At 42.4% G+C, this 17,245-nt stretch overlaps 1 protein-coding gene across 1 annotated transcript; it reads left to right on the forward strand.

Moving 5' to 3' along the window:
* The first annotated feature begins 3,210 nt into the window (after positions 1-3,210).
* LOC139310645 (thiol S-methyltransferase TMT1A-like) lies at positions 3,211-13,259 on the forward strand. The gene is made up of 2 exons (XM_070934842.1): positions 3,211-3,681; positions 12,981-13,259. The coding sequence occupies exons 1-2, from the start codon at positions 3,211-3,213 to the stop codon at positions 13,215-13,217; spliced, it is 708 nt and encodes a 235-aa protein (XP_070790943.1). The 3' UTR covers positions 13,218-13,259.
* Positions 13,260-17,245: the final 3,986 nt, after the last annotated feature.

Raw genomic sequence — 17,245 nt, forward strand, 5'->3', positions numbered from 1 at the left:
CAAACGTAGCTCCTAGCTAACCCCTTCATCCTCACGATCCCGGGTGTCCCTCATGCAACAGATTCAAAACTTTTTCCCTTAGGCACAAGGGAACAATGACCCGATCGCCCCACAATAGACAACCCCCTTACATTGTCAGCTCACCTCTTTTGTTAGCAAAGTGTTTGAATTCCCCGCCCTCAGTCTTTTCTGGCCACCCCCTCGTGACCCAACTCGTGACTTTCCTAAGCCAGTGGTCTTTGGTTGAAGCCCTCGCCACCTCTGCTGAAGTAATGGGTCCTGAATCCAAGACGTCAATCAGCAGGACTGGGATTCTGGGTGTGGAGTCTTCTATTCTGTCCGGTAATGGACAACGGCTGAGGGCGTCGGCGTTGCCCATTCTCACCCCTGGTCGGTGTACCAGGCGATAGGAGTATGCTGCCAGGAAGATGGCCCAGCGTGTCATCCTGGGAGACATCCTGCTATGACACCCAGAAGGGGGCGATGGTCCGTGATGAGGTCGAATAAGTACTTGTGGAACTTCTTGACTCCTGAGACGGCTGCAAGGGCCTCCTTGTCAAGTTGACTGTAGTTCCGTTCAGCGCTTGAAAGAGTCCAGGAGTAGTAGGCGATGGGTGCCTCTAGACCATTCGGTAGTCTATGGCTCAGGATGGCCCCCACGCTGAATGGGGATGCGTCACAGACTAGAACAAGGGGATACCTAGAGTTGTACGGGATTAGAAAACTCTTGGCCGACAGGAGTTTCTTTACAGCAGCAAACGCGATAGCCTCAGCCTTCCCCCAAACCCATGTGGACTTCTTGGCCAACAGTCTACGCAGGGGCTCTGCTGCTGTTGCCTTGTCCTTTAGGAAAATCACGTAGAAATTCAACAGTCCCAGGAACGCTTGTAGTTCTGCCTTGTCTTTGGGTGTGGGGGCCTCTTGGATCGCCCTAATCTTGCTCTCGGTGGGGTGTATGCCGGTTCCGTCTACCCGATACCCCAAGAATTCCACAGAAGGGACTGTGATCCTGCACTTGTTGCGTTTGACCCTGAGTCCTGCACTTCTGAACTTTCCTAATTTGTCTAAGTCTCCCCCCTAGCTGTTGTTCATCCTCTGCGGTGACGAGCATGTCATCAAAATACGGAACCACCCCGGGGATCCCCTGTAACAGTCGCTCCATGGTGCTCTGGAACAGTCCGGGAGCTATGCTGACTCCGAATTGGAGTTTGGTACACTTGAAGGCACTTCTGTGCATAACTATAGTCTGTGCCTCTGCGGTAGCGCCATCTACAGGCAACTGCTGATACACCTGCGCAAGATCAAGTTTTGCGAAGATCTGGCCGGGCCCTAGGGAATGCAGCAGATGGTGTACGATCGGAACCGGGTAAGCGCTCTGTTGGAGAGCCTTATTGATTGTACATTTGTAAACTATTGGGGTCTCCCACCGGGCATGATCGACTCGCACTAGCACCCCTTATTTAATTAATTTGTCCAGTTCGACATCAATCTTCGGCTTTAGGGTGAATGGTACCCTTCTGGGCTTCAACCAGATGGGGGCAATTTTGGGGTCAAGGTTGAACGAGATAGGGGTCCCCACATACTTGCCAAGCCGCTAGTCGAACACGTCCTGGAACTCCTGCATCAGGTTGTCTTTCAGGGTGCTTTGCATGTTGCGGACTCCGGTGAATCCCATGCCCAGGGCCCTGAACCAGTCCATGCCCAGGAGGCTTGGGAGCTTTCCACTGACCATGGTGAGGGGAAGCTTCTCCCGGAATTCCCCGTACTCACCTGGAACTCGCCGATTCCTTCCACGGGGATGTGGTTCCCCTGGTAATCGTTCAGTCCGAGCCACTGGTGCTGTAGGTGCCATTTCTGGATGCTGGGAATGGCCTTCTTTAGCTTGTCCCAGGACATGATGGTTATTGGGGATCCGGTGTCGATCTCCATTATGCACACATGCCCCTCGATTTCGACCGTCGTGTAGGTCTTCTCTCCGGGGGATGTGCAGGTCCGGCCGATTCGAGGTCCTCGGATTTCATGCCCTTCCTGTGGCCACCCTTCTGATTGGTCTTCTGCTGCTGCACTGTTTCTGATTGGCTAGCGTTGCTCTGTGGCTTGTAATTGGGATTCTGCTTGGATCTGCAGACTCTAGCGATGCGACCCTTCCAATCACATTGCCGGCAAATGGTGTCTTGGAACTTGCAGGTCTGGCATGGATGGGGTCCCCCACAGCTTGCACAGGCATCTCGGTGACCTTGCCAGTCCTGCCAGTACTGTTCGGTTCGGCAGATTTCCTCATCCGACTCCTCCTCACTCTCAGTGTATACGGTTTCCTGATAAACTGGGGCTGAGCTCTGTGCCGTTCTGACCTGTGTTGTCCTTCAGTTCCTTCAGAACCTTGGGTTGTATTCCATCTGGTCCTGGTGATTTGAACTCTTCTAGAGTAGACAGATGCTCACTTACCATTTTCTTCCCTATTTTAACCTGTGATCCTAAACTATTTTTTATTTGTGGTGCTGTTTTTGATAGGTTGGACTGTTTTTTCCCTTTGTGTAAAGACAGATGCAAAAAATGAGTTAAGTAGTTCTGCTGTTTCTCTATTGCTTGTCACCTTCTGTCTTTTAAATTTATTTAATTATTAATTTTCTCGAAGCTCTATAAAGAACAATCTACATTTTAAATCAGATTCAAATGTTGTAAATTACAACACCAACTGGGTCTTTTTTTTTTTCAACAAGTGACTGAAAGTCCCAAAGGTGCTTTTTCAGGAGGCAACTGGACTTTCTGGTTCTTTCTTTGAAAATGTTTCACTTCTCATCCAAGAAGCTTCTTCAGCTCTGACGGGATAGTGGGGAATGGAAGGATTTATATTCCTTGCAGACAGCTGGTCATCTGCATCCGAGGGTCGTTGAAGCTCTTGGACACTTATCTATGTCCTCGGGGTCACCTGAGTGGTGGTGCTGGTTCCTGTTGCCTACAATTTTTCCTCTGGAAATCCATAACTACTCCCACACCATTCAAAGGGTGTTCATCTCAAATTGTATAACTAAATATTTTTTTTTAAAGAGATTGAAAGATTTGCTGTTGCTTTAAGGAAGAACTGGAACAGATCCCAACTGGGAACAGGATGTTACACATCATTAAAGGAACAGAGTGTAGCAGGGAGTATTTAAAGCAAATCATTGAGGGGGCCAAGCAAGAAGGGTTTCTCTTCCTAGTCTGGCAACGATGCTGGTTCTCATCTTACAACAATGCATGAAAATCCTCATCCTGCCCATCCATGTGCTTGCCTATTTTGGCTTATGGGATCCTATTGGTAAAAGGCTTTTCCCATTTTTATTGAACTGGTACAGCAAATTCTACCATATGAAAATGCACAAGAACATGCAGGACTTTGCCGACTCCTCGGGAAAGCTCCACCTGCTAGAGATTGGCGTGGGCTCTGGCACCAACTTTCAGTTTTATCCCCCGAACTCTCGTGTGACCTGCCTGGACTACAATCCCAACTTTCGAAATGTCCTCCTGCAGAGCATGGCTCAGAACATGCACCTCCAGTTCGAGAATTTTGTGGTCGCCTCCGCCGAGAACATGTTTTCGGTGTCGGACAACTCTGTGGACGTGGTGGTTGGCACGCTGGTGTTTTGCTCTGTGAACAGCCCCCACGCTGCCTTGAAGGAGGTTCTGCGAGTGCTCAGACCAGTAAGTCAAAGGGCAAAGAGGGAAAGTTAAAAGTCTGGTCTGTCCAGACCACCGAATAAAGGGCACAAGGCAGGTGTGCATGCTTTGAAAATAATGGGCACTATGCAGGGGTGTATGGGAGCAAGGGCTTTAGATCCCACGAAAACAGTATCTCTCTGTTGCTCTTTGTGCTGCTGATTTTCAGGCTGAACCTAAACTGGAGTTCTGCTTACAGCAACTGCACCTTTCCTGCCTGCCCTGCGTTTCTGAATCATTTTCAGACTCTGTACAACAACTTCAAGAAATATATTCATAACTTTAATGTTAGTAAATGGCAGCAAGCTTCTGGCCTGAGATAGGGGCCTGGTTGGTACTTCAGTGAGACGTTTCCAGAAAACATTAGGTTGAAGCTAGATTGAAAAGTTAAAACAACATCTCTGTGAAATGACAAACCGCTTTTGAATGGTTTCCAAAAGTGCTTTCCCCGTGTGGAAATCTGCATCAAATCACCAGGGATCAAGTTTGATTTGGAGGAAAACTGAGAAAGAACCGGAGTAGACCTGTAGCAGGAGGACAAGGGCGGTTGGTTACATGAGGAAAACATGAGGGGGTGGAAGCATTATGCTGAAACAGCAAAGGCTGTGCCAATATGGTTATGTCTTTTTTGCACAACACTACTTTGGGAGGTTGTTTGGCTAGTCCCTGATCCTGCAGAAGCCTCTGTACAGCACGATATCTTAAGTAAATAGACTAAAGACTGCCCTTCACCTTTAAATAGAAGTTTTAAATGCTGCCTCAAATCTGCCATTTCCCTGCAGAAGTTAAAAACTGTTCTTCTAGTCACTAAGAGTTCATATCCCCAGAAAGTTGTATAACAACAGTCTTGATTACAGTCTTGAAATTACATTTTTTTATGTAATTTCAAAGCGTTCTGTGTTGTAGCGTGGGAATAACAAGAGGCACAAGCAGGCTAGTAACAACAGCTCTTTAATTCAGGGTGAGACTTCAGCAAAAACTCACAGGCAGCAGCCCTCTTTATATACTTTCCAGAGGTAACCAAGAACCAATCAGAATTCACTATGCATTTGAATTTCCCACACAAAATAGATACATACACAACACCCCTCCCTTCCCAGAAGGCACTTATTCTATCTATTTACATATTTACATACAAAATCACGCAGGTGACCAGGGCGTGTCTTAATCCTGGTTGACCTGCGCAGTTCAGTTGTTGGCGAGGCGTCGAGCCGGTCGGAGGGACCTCCCGTCTCTCCCGGCTCCGCCAATGGAACCTCCTGGATTTCTCCAGAGGTGTGGCGATCTCCGGCTGGGAGTGTCGGCTCGCTGGGGCGGCGCTGGAACTCAGGATTGCCAGATAAGTATTCCGGCTTGCTCGGGCTTGAGGTAGCTGTGTCGGAGAGACTTGGGTAGTTAGGACATGGGGTTTCGTTTGGTAAACGTTTTCGCAACTGATCTATATGTCTCCTCCAGATTTTACCATGCCCAATATCTACTGTGTATGGCTTTGGGCCAGTAATTCCTACGATGGTTCCTTCTACCCATAATGGTCCATTGGTGTAGCTTCTAGCAAAGACTAGTGATCCTACTTCGAAGTGTCTTAGTCCTCTCCCTTCCCCGGTGAAACTATCAGAGGAGTAGTTAGGATGCAGTCTGTCTAGAACGCATCGTAGCTTTCGGCCCATTAAAAGTTCGGCCGGGCTGCGGCCCGAAGTGGGGCACGGGGTGGCATGCTGTACTGCTAGGAATTCATCTATTCTAGCCTGCCAGTCCCCAGCATCGAGTCGGGAGAGGGCTTCTTTGGCCGTTCTTACAAATCGTTCAACAAGGCCATTAGAAGCCGGATGAAAAGGAGCGGATAGTGCATGTCTAATGCCTAGTTCGGCTAGGTAGCCTTCGAATTGAGTTGCCGTGAATTGGGGCCCATTGTCGGACACCAGAGTGTCCGGCAACCCGTGGTGTTGCAAATAGTTTTCTGAGTACTTTGATTACGGCCTCAGAAGTGGTCGATGGCATTAGGGCGATTTCGAGCCACTTAGAATATGCATCTACGATAATTAGGAAGTTTTGGCCATGGAACGGGCCAGCGAAATCTATGTGAATCCTCCCCCATGGTCCTTTTGGTTTCTCCCACTCCCGAACGGGCGCTATGGGGGGATCTGGGCGGGACTTCTGGCAGGGCCTACACTTCCCTACCCACTCAGTAACATCTTGATCGAGATGTGGCCACCAAACATAGCTACGAGCTAGGCCTTTCATACGAACAACCCCAGGGTGACCCTCGTGCAACATTTCTAGGACCCTGTGCCTTAATCGCGATGGAATGACCACCCTGTCACCCCACAACAAGCAACCCCCCAACATTGACAGTTCATTTTTCTTATTGAAATACAATTGGAAGTCACCACCGTCCACCTTGGTAGGCTAACCCCTCGTTACCCAGCCCATTACTGTGCGCAAAACAGAGTCTCTGGCAGAAACCCTCGCCACCTCGTTTGAAGAAATGGGGCCCGGGGAAACAATGTCAAGCAGTAAAACCGGGGCTTCCGGGGTCGGGTTGTCCAATAGTTCCGGTAGAGGACATCGGCTGAGGGCGTCAGCATGTCCTAAGGTTTTTCCTTGTCGGTGGAGCAGTTTGTATGAGTATGTGGGCAAAAATATGGACCATCTGGTCATCCGGGGGGGAGAGGGCCGCCGGGGTCGGTTTATCTCCAGCCAAAAGTCCCAAAAGAGGCTGGTGGTCTGTAATGAGCTCAAACGTGCGGCCAAAAAAATACTCGTGAAATTTTTTGACCCCCACTACAGCTGCTAGTGCCTCCCTATCTAGTTGTCTATAGTTCCTTTCAGCACTAGACAGAGTGCGAGAGTAATAAGCGATGGGCGCCTCTAACCCATTCGGCAGTCTATGGCCTAAAACTGCGCCAACGCCAAAGGGGGAAGCATCACAGACTAACACCAGAGGTAGTTCAGCATTGTACTGAATGAGGAAACTGTCCTCGGACAAAAGTCTCTTTACTGCATTGAAGGCAGTCGCTTCTCGCTTGCCCCAAACCCACGGAACGTTTTTTCCTTTTTTTAAAAAAAAAATTTTTTTTATTGGAGTTTAAACAAAGATATAAAGACAATACAAAAAAAATTACAAAGACATTACAAAGACAAACAGATTCCCACCACCAACCTACCCACACCATATTTTACATATATGTTTTGGTCATCATCAGAGTATATGTTGTTTCGTATGTTGATATATAAGTGATACATTGTCAATTTAGGTGTTTTAAATTAGAAATAATCTTGCATCTCCTCTTTGTTCATTTCCAATTTTAGATTTTCTACCCTATTTTTTTTCATCTATATTTGTACTGATTTTCTTTTCCAGCCATTGATACCACTGGTGCCATACAAGATAGAATTCACTTTCTTCCTTATCCTGGAGTTCCAGTGTCAATCTATCCATTTCGGCACACTCTGTTATCTTTGAGATTAATTTGTCTTTGGTTGGGAGTTGGTCTGATTTCCAATTTTGCGCGAACAGTAGCCGTGCTGCTGTCAGAATGTGTATGATGAGGTATTTTGTCTCTTTGTTGTGTTGTGTTGTTATCATTCCAAATAAGAAGAATTCTGGAGTGTTTTCTACTTGTTGATTTATTATTTCTTCAATAATTTCCTTTATGTCCTTCCAATATTGTTGGGCCTTTATACATTTCCACCAGGCATGGTAGTATGTCCCCTTTTTTGTTTTACACTTCCAACAGTGTGGGGAGGCGTTCGGGTATATTTTGGCTAATCTGGCTGGTGTTAAGTGCCATCTGTAAAACATTTTTATGAGGTTTTCTTTGTAGGGTATGGCTCTTTTCATTTTGATGTTCTGTTTCCACAATTTCTCCCAGTTTGCCAGTCTCTGGCCCACCTTATCATATTTTCTTTTACTGTTTCTTCCAATAATTTATATCTAAGAAGATAGTTATATATTTTGGTTATCATCTTTTGTTCTGGGCCTTGTAAAATCTTTTCCAATTCGTTCAAATTTTTCGAAATTCCATATTGCTTTTTGTCTGCTATGTGTCTTGAGTGTATTTGAGTATAGGGCCACCAATCGATATTTATGCCAGAGTTTAGAAGTTGCTGTCTTGAGATGAGTTCGACTTCATGATTCAATAAGTGTTGTACCGCATCATCTTTCCTATTTCGAGAGTATTCGGGTATATCAGTGCTTCCATCGGGGACCACCATTTTGGTATTCTAGTATAGTGAGTTCTCTTAATATCCTGCCAGATCTTGAGTAGTGAAGCTCGAATTGTATGATGTTGGAAGTATGTGTGTCTTTTGTCCGATCCGTCCCATAGGAAAGTGTGCCATCCTCTTATTAAGTCAAAGCCTTCTAAATATAGGGTTCTTTTGTTGTCCAGTTTCATCCATTCTTTAATCCAGGTCAGCCCTGATGCCTTGTAGTAGAGTTCCCAATCCGGTATTGCTAGGCCTCCTTTGTCTCGTGAATCCTGTAGAGCTTTGATTTTAATTCTGGCCTTCTTTCCCTGCCATATGTAATTCATTGTTGTTTTGTTGAGATTCTTAAAGAAATCTCTTCCGGGGTGTATCAGTATCACTTGATATAAGTATAATACTCTGGGTAATATGTTCATTTTTATTGAGGCAATTCTGCCCATCAATGAGAGTTGTAATCTACTCCAAATTTCCAAGTCTTTTTTAATTTGTTTTAACAATTTGGTATAATTATCTTCTTTAATTGTAGTTGCTTTCGCTGTCAACCAAATACCTAGGTATTTTATTTTCTTTACTATTTGAAGTCCTAATTCTTCTTCTAATTTCAACTTCTGTGTTTGGGTCATATTTTTCGTCAATACTTTCGTCTTCTGCTTATTTATTTTGAGGCCCGCAACTTCCCCGTATTCCTCTATCATTGTCATCAACCTGGTTCCAGATCGTATTGGGTTTTCCAATATGAAAATCACATCGTCTGCAAAGGCAAGTAGTTTATACTCCTCTCCCCGGATTTTAAGGCCTTCTATGTCTTCCTCCTTCCTGATTTCCGTTAATAAAACTTCCAGTGCAATTATAAATAATAGAGGTGACATGGGGCAACCTTGTCGTACTCCTTTCTGAATGTCAAAATTTGTGTCATGTCACCATTTATTGCAATTTTGGCTGTTTGACAGGAGTAGATTTTTCTTATCAATTTAAGGAATTTCTCTCCGCAATTCATCGATTCCAATTGTATTGTAAGAAAGGACCAATTTAGGTTGTCAAAGGCCTTCTGGGCGTCGAGAGATATTAAAGCTATTTCCTTGTCTATCTTCTTATCGTAATATTCCAGGATATCTATAATCGTTCTCAAATTATTTTTGATCTGCCTCCTGGGTATAAAGCCGTTTTGGTATGTGTGTATGTATTTATGAATTATTGTTTTAAGTCTCTGCGCTAATATTGACATAAATAGTTTGTAGTCCACATTGAGTAATGAAATGGGTCTGTAATTTCTAACTTGGGTCGGATCTAAGTCTTCTTTGTGTATTAACGTAATAATGGTTTCTGTCCATGATTTTGGAATTTCAGCTGTCAATAATGCTGCGTTGAAGACTTGTAGCAATATTTCATCTATTTCTTGTTGGGAGTGTTTATAAAATTCAGTAGGAATTCCATCTGGTCCTGGGGTTTTATTGTTCTTTTGTTTTTTGCGAGCTTCGGTCAGTTCGATCATTGTTATGGGGCAGTTCAGGATCTCTTTATGTTCTTCTTCGAATTGTGTAATATTTACTTTACTAAGGTATTTTCGAATTTGGTCTTCCGGGACATCTTTCTGTCGATAGAGGTTTTGAAAGAATGTTTTGACTATGTTTTTCTTATCTAGGTGTGTGTGGAGTAAAGTTCCTGATTCATCCTGGAGTTGGTGTATAATTCTTTTGTCTGTTTGTTTTTTTAATTTATGAGCTAACCAGCGTCCAGTTTTGTTTGCATGTTCAAAGTTGGTCTGTTTTGCCATTTTTATTTTTTGTGCCAAATCAACTTTTGTAGTCAAATTCAATTTGTGTTTAGCCAAATTAAGTTTTTGCTGTGCTATCTTGTTATTAGGGTTCTGTTGTAATTTAGTTTCCTCTATCTTAATTTCTTCCAATAAGTCATTCCTGATTTTTTGTTTCTCTTTTTTCCTTTTTGCCACGTATGCAATGGTTAAGCCCCTAATATATGCTTTCGTCATGTCCCATAAATTTTGTAACAACGTTTGGTCCTTTGTGTTAATTTGGAAAAATATCTTGATCTCCTTTTCTATCATTTGTAGATACTCTTTTTCCTTTATAATACTTATGTCCATTTTCCATCTTTTTTGTTTCTGGGAGCCTTTCCAAATTATTTTAATGGGGTTGTGGTCGGCCCATATGTTAGGCATAATTTCTACATCGTGTGTTTCTTTACTTAGTTGGGGTGTCATCCAAGCCATATCCAGTCTTGACCACAATTGATGTGGGCCTGAAAAGTATGTGTACTGTTTGGTTTTAGTATTTAATTCTCGCCAAGTGTCATGTAGACTCATTTCTTGTACCAAATCCTTGAATGTTTGTGGCAGTGTCTTCCTTTTGATTTTATTCTTCCTGTTACTATAGTAGTCTTCTCGTGTGTTAACAATTGCATTAAAATCTCCGACGATGCAGATATTTTCATAATCCAGCTCTTTTAATTTATCATGTAATTTTCTATAGAAATCTATTTGGTTTCCATTTGGAGCGTAAATGGCTACTAACAGTATTATTTTTGTTTCCAGTTTTACTTCTATTATTAAAACTCGACCCTCTTTGTCCACATATATTGGCTTTGTTCTTATATGGTCTCTAACATATATTACCACTCCCCTTTTTTTACAGTCGCCTAAGGATGTGTACATTGCTCCTAATTTTTTATTTTCGAGTAATTTTTTCTGTTGTTTTTTTATGTGTACCTCTTGTAACGTGATTATATCTGCTCCTAATTTTTGCAGTTTAGTGAATGTCTGATGTCTTTTGCTTGGTGAGTTTAGACCATTTATATTTATAGAAATGAGTTTTAGTTCTTCTTCCATTCCTGCTGTTGTTTATTTGTCTGTTATTTTAAGTTTTGTTGTGTTTCTTGTGACTCTTTGTGTAATCCCCGTCATTTCCTCCTTCCCCAACTTTCCCTTCTTCCATTCCTTGTCCTCCTTATTTATTGGTTGCTCTTCTTGGTCACTGGGGTTTGAATCTTCTCTGCCTCCTCTGCTCTCCTGTTCTCCTTCATATCCTAAATGTTGATCTGCGAAGTCCTGGGCTTTTTCTATGGTGTCAATTCGAAATTTTCTTCCTTCCCAAGAAATGAGTACTCCTTCTGGTATAAGCCATCTAAATTTTATCTTGAGTTTATTTAACTGTCGGGTTAAGAAGTTATACTCTCTTCTCCTATCCCTGGCCCTTCTCGGTACTTGTTTTAGCGTTAGAACTTCCCTCCCTTTGTACATAACTGTCTCCTCTCTCATCTTTCGGTATAGTTCTTCTTTCATTGTTTTTTTCGTAAATCTGATGTGTACTTCTTTAGGGAGTTTGTTTCTTCTTGCATAGTTGGTGAAGACCCTGTAAATTTCGTCGATACCACCTCTTATTTCATCTTTATCTTTATGTGTTGCCTCTGCCAAGATTCCAACCATGATTTCACCCAAGTCTTCATCTCTTTGTTCATCTATATTTTGGAATCTTAAGTAGAAAGATGCCTTTTCCATTTCAAGAAATGTCAATGCATCTTCTCTATCTCGACTCCTTATCACTTGTTGATTCTCCATCTGTTCCAACCTGGTAGCTGTGGCTTCCGCCTTTTCCTCAACTTTATGGATTCTCTGTTCGTTTTCGGTTATATTTTGTTGAATTTTCTCTATTTTCTCATCTATATTTCTAATCTCATCTTTTATTTCCCCTACATCCAATCGCATTTGTTCATGGTTCCTTTTGGTTTCATCATGATTGAGGGTCATCTTATCTTCCATCCTTTTCATTCCCTCCTGGATCATTGCAAGGGCAGCTTGGATGTTTTGGATACCTATGTTGGTCTTTTCTTTATCTGTTGTTTCCCCTGTCTTCTGCTGGACTGGGGAAGCCACCAATAGTGTTTGGGTTGGGGGTATTTTCTTGGTTGATTTAATAGTAGTTGGTATGTTTGAGGTTGCCATATCTATTATGCTTATTATTTTTGCCCACAATTTCATAAAATTCTCACGTATAATGTTTATAACCTAGATGCAGGATTATTTTTACAAGGTTTTTTCAGAATATTTCTGATTAATAATACGATATTGGGAAAACAGCAAAAAGGAAAGCGGGGGGGAAGCAAAAGAAGGGGGAAACAACGGGGAAAATGTAGGCTTCTAACAATTCATTAATTACCTTATTCTTCAATTACTTACAGAATAAAATGTATTTTATTATAATAGTTCTAAAATAGAATCAATATCAGTTTAATTACTATAGTTCTATCTAATTATTTAAATTAATTTACTGTATATGAATAAATTGATTACTGAATGAGGAAACTGTCCTCGGACAAAAGTCTCTTTACTGCATTGAAGGCAGTCGCTTCTCACTTGCCCCAAACCCATGGAACGTTTTTTCCAAGGAGCCTGTGCAGAGGCTCCGCAACGGTGGCTTTCTGTTTCAAAAACATCGTATAGAAGTTGAGTAGGCCCAAGAAGGCCTGCAGCTCAGCTTTTGACTTGGGGGTGGGCGCGCCTTGGATGGCCCTCACCTTGCTTTCTGTGGGGTGAATGCCTGAGCCGTCGATTCTGTAGCCTAAGAATTCCACTGATGGCACTGCTATCCTGCATTTATTCCATTTGAGTTTAAGTCCCGCTTCTCTGAATCTGGTTAGGACTTGTCTAACCCTTTGGCCCAACTGCACTTCGTCCTGGCCACTAATCAAAACATCGTCGAAATACGGGACGACGCCTGGGAGGCCTTGTAGAAGGCACTCCATGGTACTTTGAAAAAGTCCTGGGGCAATGCTGACCCAAAACTGAAGCCTGGTGCATTTGAAGGCACCTCTGTGGGTTACTATAGTCTGAGATTCTGCCGTAGCGTCATCTACTGGCAGTTGCTGATACGCCTGCGCAAGGTCTAGCTTCGCGAATAGCTTGCCAGGCCCCAGGGAGTATAGTAGATGGTGGACTATAGGAACAGGATAGGCGCTCTGCTGCAACGCCTTGTTAATCGAACACTTATAGTTGGCGCAAATTCTAATTGAGCTATCTGCTTTAACTGGAGTAACTATTGGAGTTTCCCACTTTTTTCCAGGGTGGTGCATTCTATTTCACTGAACATGTAGCAGCTGGCAGATCAACCTGGACCTACTTCTGGCAACGAGTCTGTGAGCCTACTTGGAGACATGTGGCAGATGGGTGCTCCTTGTTAAAAGAGACCTGGAAAGATTTGGAGAACGCAGGGTTTTCTAAACTGAACTTGGAACACATCATAGTCGTGTTGTTCCCAAGTGTAATTGGTCCCCATATTTATGGATACGCTGTGAAGTAATTTAAGAGAAAGCATCTCTTAATTAGAATTAGAGGAATTAACAGTGACAATGCATACGCTGCAATAAGAAAAGTGTTTCTTCTATACAATTCGGAGTGGAGAAAGGCTCCTAAAAGTTCAGGCTGCACTAAACCTAAATGGCTAACTTGGATTAGGTTGGTTTGGAGGGAGGACAAATAAATGTTAAAATAAAAATAAAAAGAATATTAATATAAAATAATTTATATAAATATATAAAAGAAAAAACGATCCTACTATCAAAAGATTATGTGGGGGTGAAAAAAGCCTCCCGCCATTTTGCTGTGGCATCACTCAGTCCTCCATGTTAGCTTCCCAGGAGGGAAAGCTAGAGGAGGGCTGTTTTTGAGTATTACTCGCAATCTCTATGGAGTTCTCTAAGAACAAACTGGTAATGGACAACATTACTCACAGCACCAAGGGTCCTTCCTCATGGTATTCTATTTCTAAATGCAACATTTCAAATGGTGAATGGAATCAGGGATGTCAAATTCAAGGTCCGGAGGCCGGATCCAGCCCATGGGGTGCTTAGATCTGACCCGCAAGGCCGCCCTGGAAACAGCAAAAGAAGGCCAGGTGTTATGTTTTCAATAAGTCTCCCAAGCGAGCCAGCAAATGGTCCACTTGCTCTCTTTGAACTCTTGTAATAATTGGCTAGAAAAGAAAAATTCGTCTGAGCTACTTCTCCCATGTGGAGATCATCTCTGTCAACAAACAAATGTATGCTGTCTTGCTGTGGGGCCTATTTTGTCATCAATACTTCAATTGTGTTATACCTTATGCCACCAAGCTTGAAATTTTGAGTTTGGAGAAGCTAGAACTACGCCACCTACAGTCCAACCTAACCGTAGTACACAAAATTATCCGCTACAACATACTACCTGTCAATGACTACTTCAGCTTCAACCATAATAATACATGACCACACAATAGATACAAACTCAATGTAAACTGCTCCAAACTCAATTGCAGAAAATGCGACTTCAGCAAGAGTGGTCAATGCCTGGAATGCACTACCTGACTCTGTTTGATTCTGTCCCTTCTGTGGAGAAGTAACCTATTTAGTTCTTCTTGAAACTCCATGTCCTTCGTTCTATTGATTATGACTTTCTTTGCTTGGTCAAAGCCTAGGGAAATTAAGAATACCGGTCAGAGCCCATAAGAGCCCAGCTTGTGGTCTATCGCCTATTTCCGGGGGGAAGGAAAGTTATCAGTCAACACTGGCAGGGACAGTCCCTCTGGAAAGAAATGTATTTTTAGCCAATGAATGATCATCATTTTCCACCTGAATTTGAGGCATGCCTGTCTCAATTCTTAACTGGGCATTTGAAGTTCCTTTGGATGCAGCTAAGATGGCTCGCAGGAATTATCATTATCTGAGCATGGTATCATGGAGCAAATATCTAAATGAAGAAAACACCCTTGCTTGTAATATAATATAATTTTTCACACTTATCATTGCATTATATTCTCATCTTATTATTCCTACCCATGAACAAAATTATTCCCAAATATTTAACCGTTGCATTAAATCAATCCATTCTATATCTTCAGGGATCATGATATCACTATCTCCTAGGACTACTGTGTTCAAGTCAGGTTGATCTGATTCAATGCCCCAATATATAGAGTTTCTATGGGGAGAAATCCTTGCACATTTCCACAATCACAGTGTCCCACTATTCCCCACAGGCGTGTATCAGTTCACAATCACAAGAATAACAACAGCAACTTTAAGTGAAACAGTTACAATCACAGAACCAACACATTTTGTGAGGTGAGAAGTTCCACAGCTTCTTTTGAGATCTTCAGATGGGACTTCCTGTTTGCTGTTTGTCGCTGCCAGACGTTCCTTTGGGATCGTCAGCTTCCATCGCCTGTCAGAGCCGCCTCCACAATGGAACGGCGGCTCAAAAAAACTCCGTTTCCATGAGGAAACGGAGATAGAGCCGGCAGGGGTGGGTAGAACTCTCTGCGGAGTCCCAAAAGTTTTTCCTTTACTTTTGGGACGGAGCGGATGAGATGCCCCGTATCCCCAGCCGCTGCTCCGGGCTTTGGGAGACCTCTGCTGATGCAGAGCCAGGCGTCAAAAGCAAGCCTGCAAATTTAACAGACTACTTAAAGAAAATGTGAGCTGGACCTGTAATACTGAACCGCAAGTATTTTACTGATTTTTTTTAAAAAAAAAAAATACTTAAGAGAGAGGAGGAAAAGAAAGAGGAAAAAAAAGCCTTTTAAAATGGCGCCGGCTGGAGGAGAGACTGAAAGGGAAAGTCCTTCTGTTTTCTATTACTACAATGTAGCGGAATAAATACCACTGGCTACATTTGTAGACAAAACTTCGCTCCTGTGTCTTTTTCTCTTTTTCTTCCCTTGGAGACTTGATTTTGTTGTTGATTGGAAAGAAGTCCTTTTTTTTTTTTCTTTCTTGCTTTTTTTTTAACAAAGCCTGCCTGGGCGGAAACATGGCACTGAGACTCATAAAGTCAGATAAACAAGAAGGGGGGGGATTCCCCCACCAATAACTTAAAGGAACAAGTCTTAATTCTTCAGTCTCAGAAACCTGATTTTAATATAATAGAATTTTTTATAGAGGAGATTGAAAGAAGGGAGGAGATTGTGAATCAGCAACTTGAAAAATTTAAGCAGGAAATTAAAGAATTGGTGAAATCCAAGTTTGATTCTTTGGAGAAAAAATTCTCAAAAGTGGCTAATGGCTTTACAGAATTTATGATACAGTTGGACACAAATACTAAGGTACTAGAGTCTAAAATGGAAGAAATTCAAGATAAATTGGATAATAGAATTCAAAAAATTGAAAATGATTTGACAAACACTCAGGATAATAGTTTAGAAGAAAAACCTAAAATGGATGCTGATCAAAAGTATGGTAATGCAGAAAATCTGCAACAGAAGATTGAAAAAGAGATTTTAATGGTACAATATAATTTCACAGAATATGCGATAAGATTAAGAGGTTTGCAGGAAAGTAATAGAGATGATTTAAGGAAAATATCTTCTGAATTTCTAGCTGGGATTTTAAAGGTTCAACCTAACGAAGTGTTTTGTAGGATTGACAGAGTCTATCGAATTAACTCCTGGACTGCCAAGCAAAGGCAATTGCCTAGAGATGTGGTGATCTATTTTACAGATAAAGAAATTAGGAATAATATCGTGCAAAATTCCTTCAATTTTAATTTGCAATTGTATGGAAGAAAGATTTGGATTTACAAGGAACTCCCACCTAAGATATTGATGGAAAGGAAGAAATTTGGTTTTCTGGTGAATGAGTTAAAAAAGAGAAATATTTCATTCAGGTGGGACGCCCCAGTGTGGGAATGCAGTGGCCATAGTACATGTATAGACCAGTTTAACTGGTTGGACACTTGTATGGAGCTTAGCATTGAAATAATCAAACTATGAAAAGCGGGTTCATATGGATACTCTCTGAAGGGCCCTATTCATTCTCTCTTTGTTTTTAACATAGGATGTGCCTGCAAAAGCAAAGATATCTCCTTGTATAAACATTCTTGAGGAACAAAGCAGACACATCTCTTATCTCTTTGTAAACACATTCCTGAGAATCAGATAAGGGAGATGGGCCTCTCGCCTGGTAGTATCTGGTACCAAGCAGCCAGAGTTAGGTTTCGCTTTACATCTTCACCATTGCTTTCCTATCTCTCGTATGTAATATGAGATGTGTGGCCATAATAACGCCTTCTGATGACGCTGTATCTGGATAACTAATAAAAGAGATTGTAGCTCTTTGTTTGCTGCTCTCTCATCCCGAGAAAATACTTGTCCTGTGTTTTTTCTAATCTGGACCATACATGAGGAGCCCGCCAGTATGAATTCAACATCTGGTGTCCCCGACGTGATTCATGGATCGAGCACGTCTCTTGGCACCCTTATACTCATTCGGCTGGAAGAGCCTCTGCAAACCAGGGCCGGTCGTCTGCGAACGAAGCACCCTCCCATAAATCGTGAGTATGGGGGCAGAATTCTCTAGT

This window comes from Pituophis catenifer, unplaced genomic scaffold (genome assembly GCF_029215685.1).
Source record: "Pituophis catenifer annectens isolate HBS135680 unplaced genomic scaffold, rPitCat1.0.hap2 SCAF_2, whole genome shotgun sequence".
In the NCBI taxonomy this organism is placed as follows: domain Eukaryota; kingdom Metazoa; phylum Chordata; class Lepidosauria; order Squamata; family Colubridae; genus Pituophis; species Pituophis catenifer.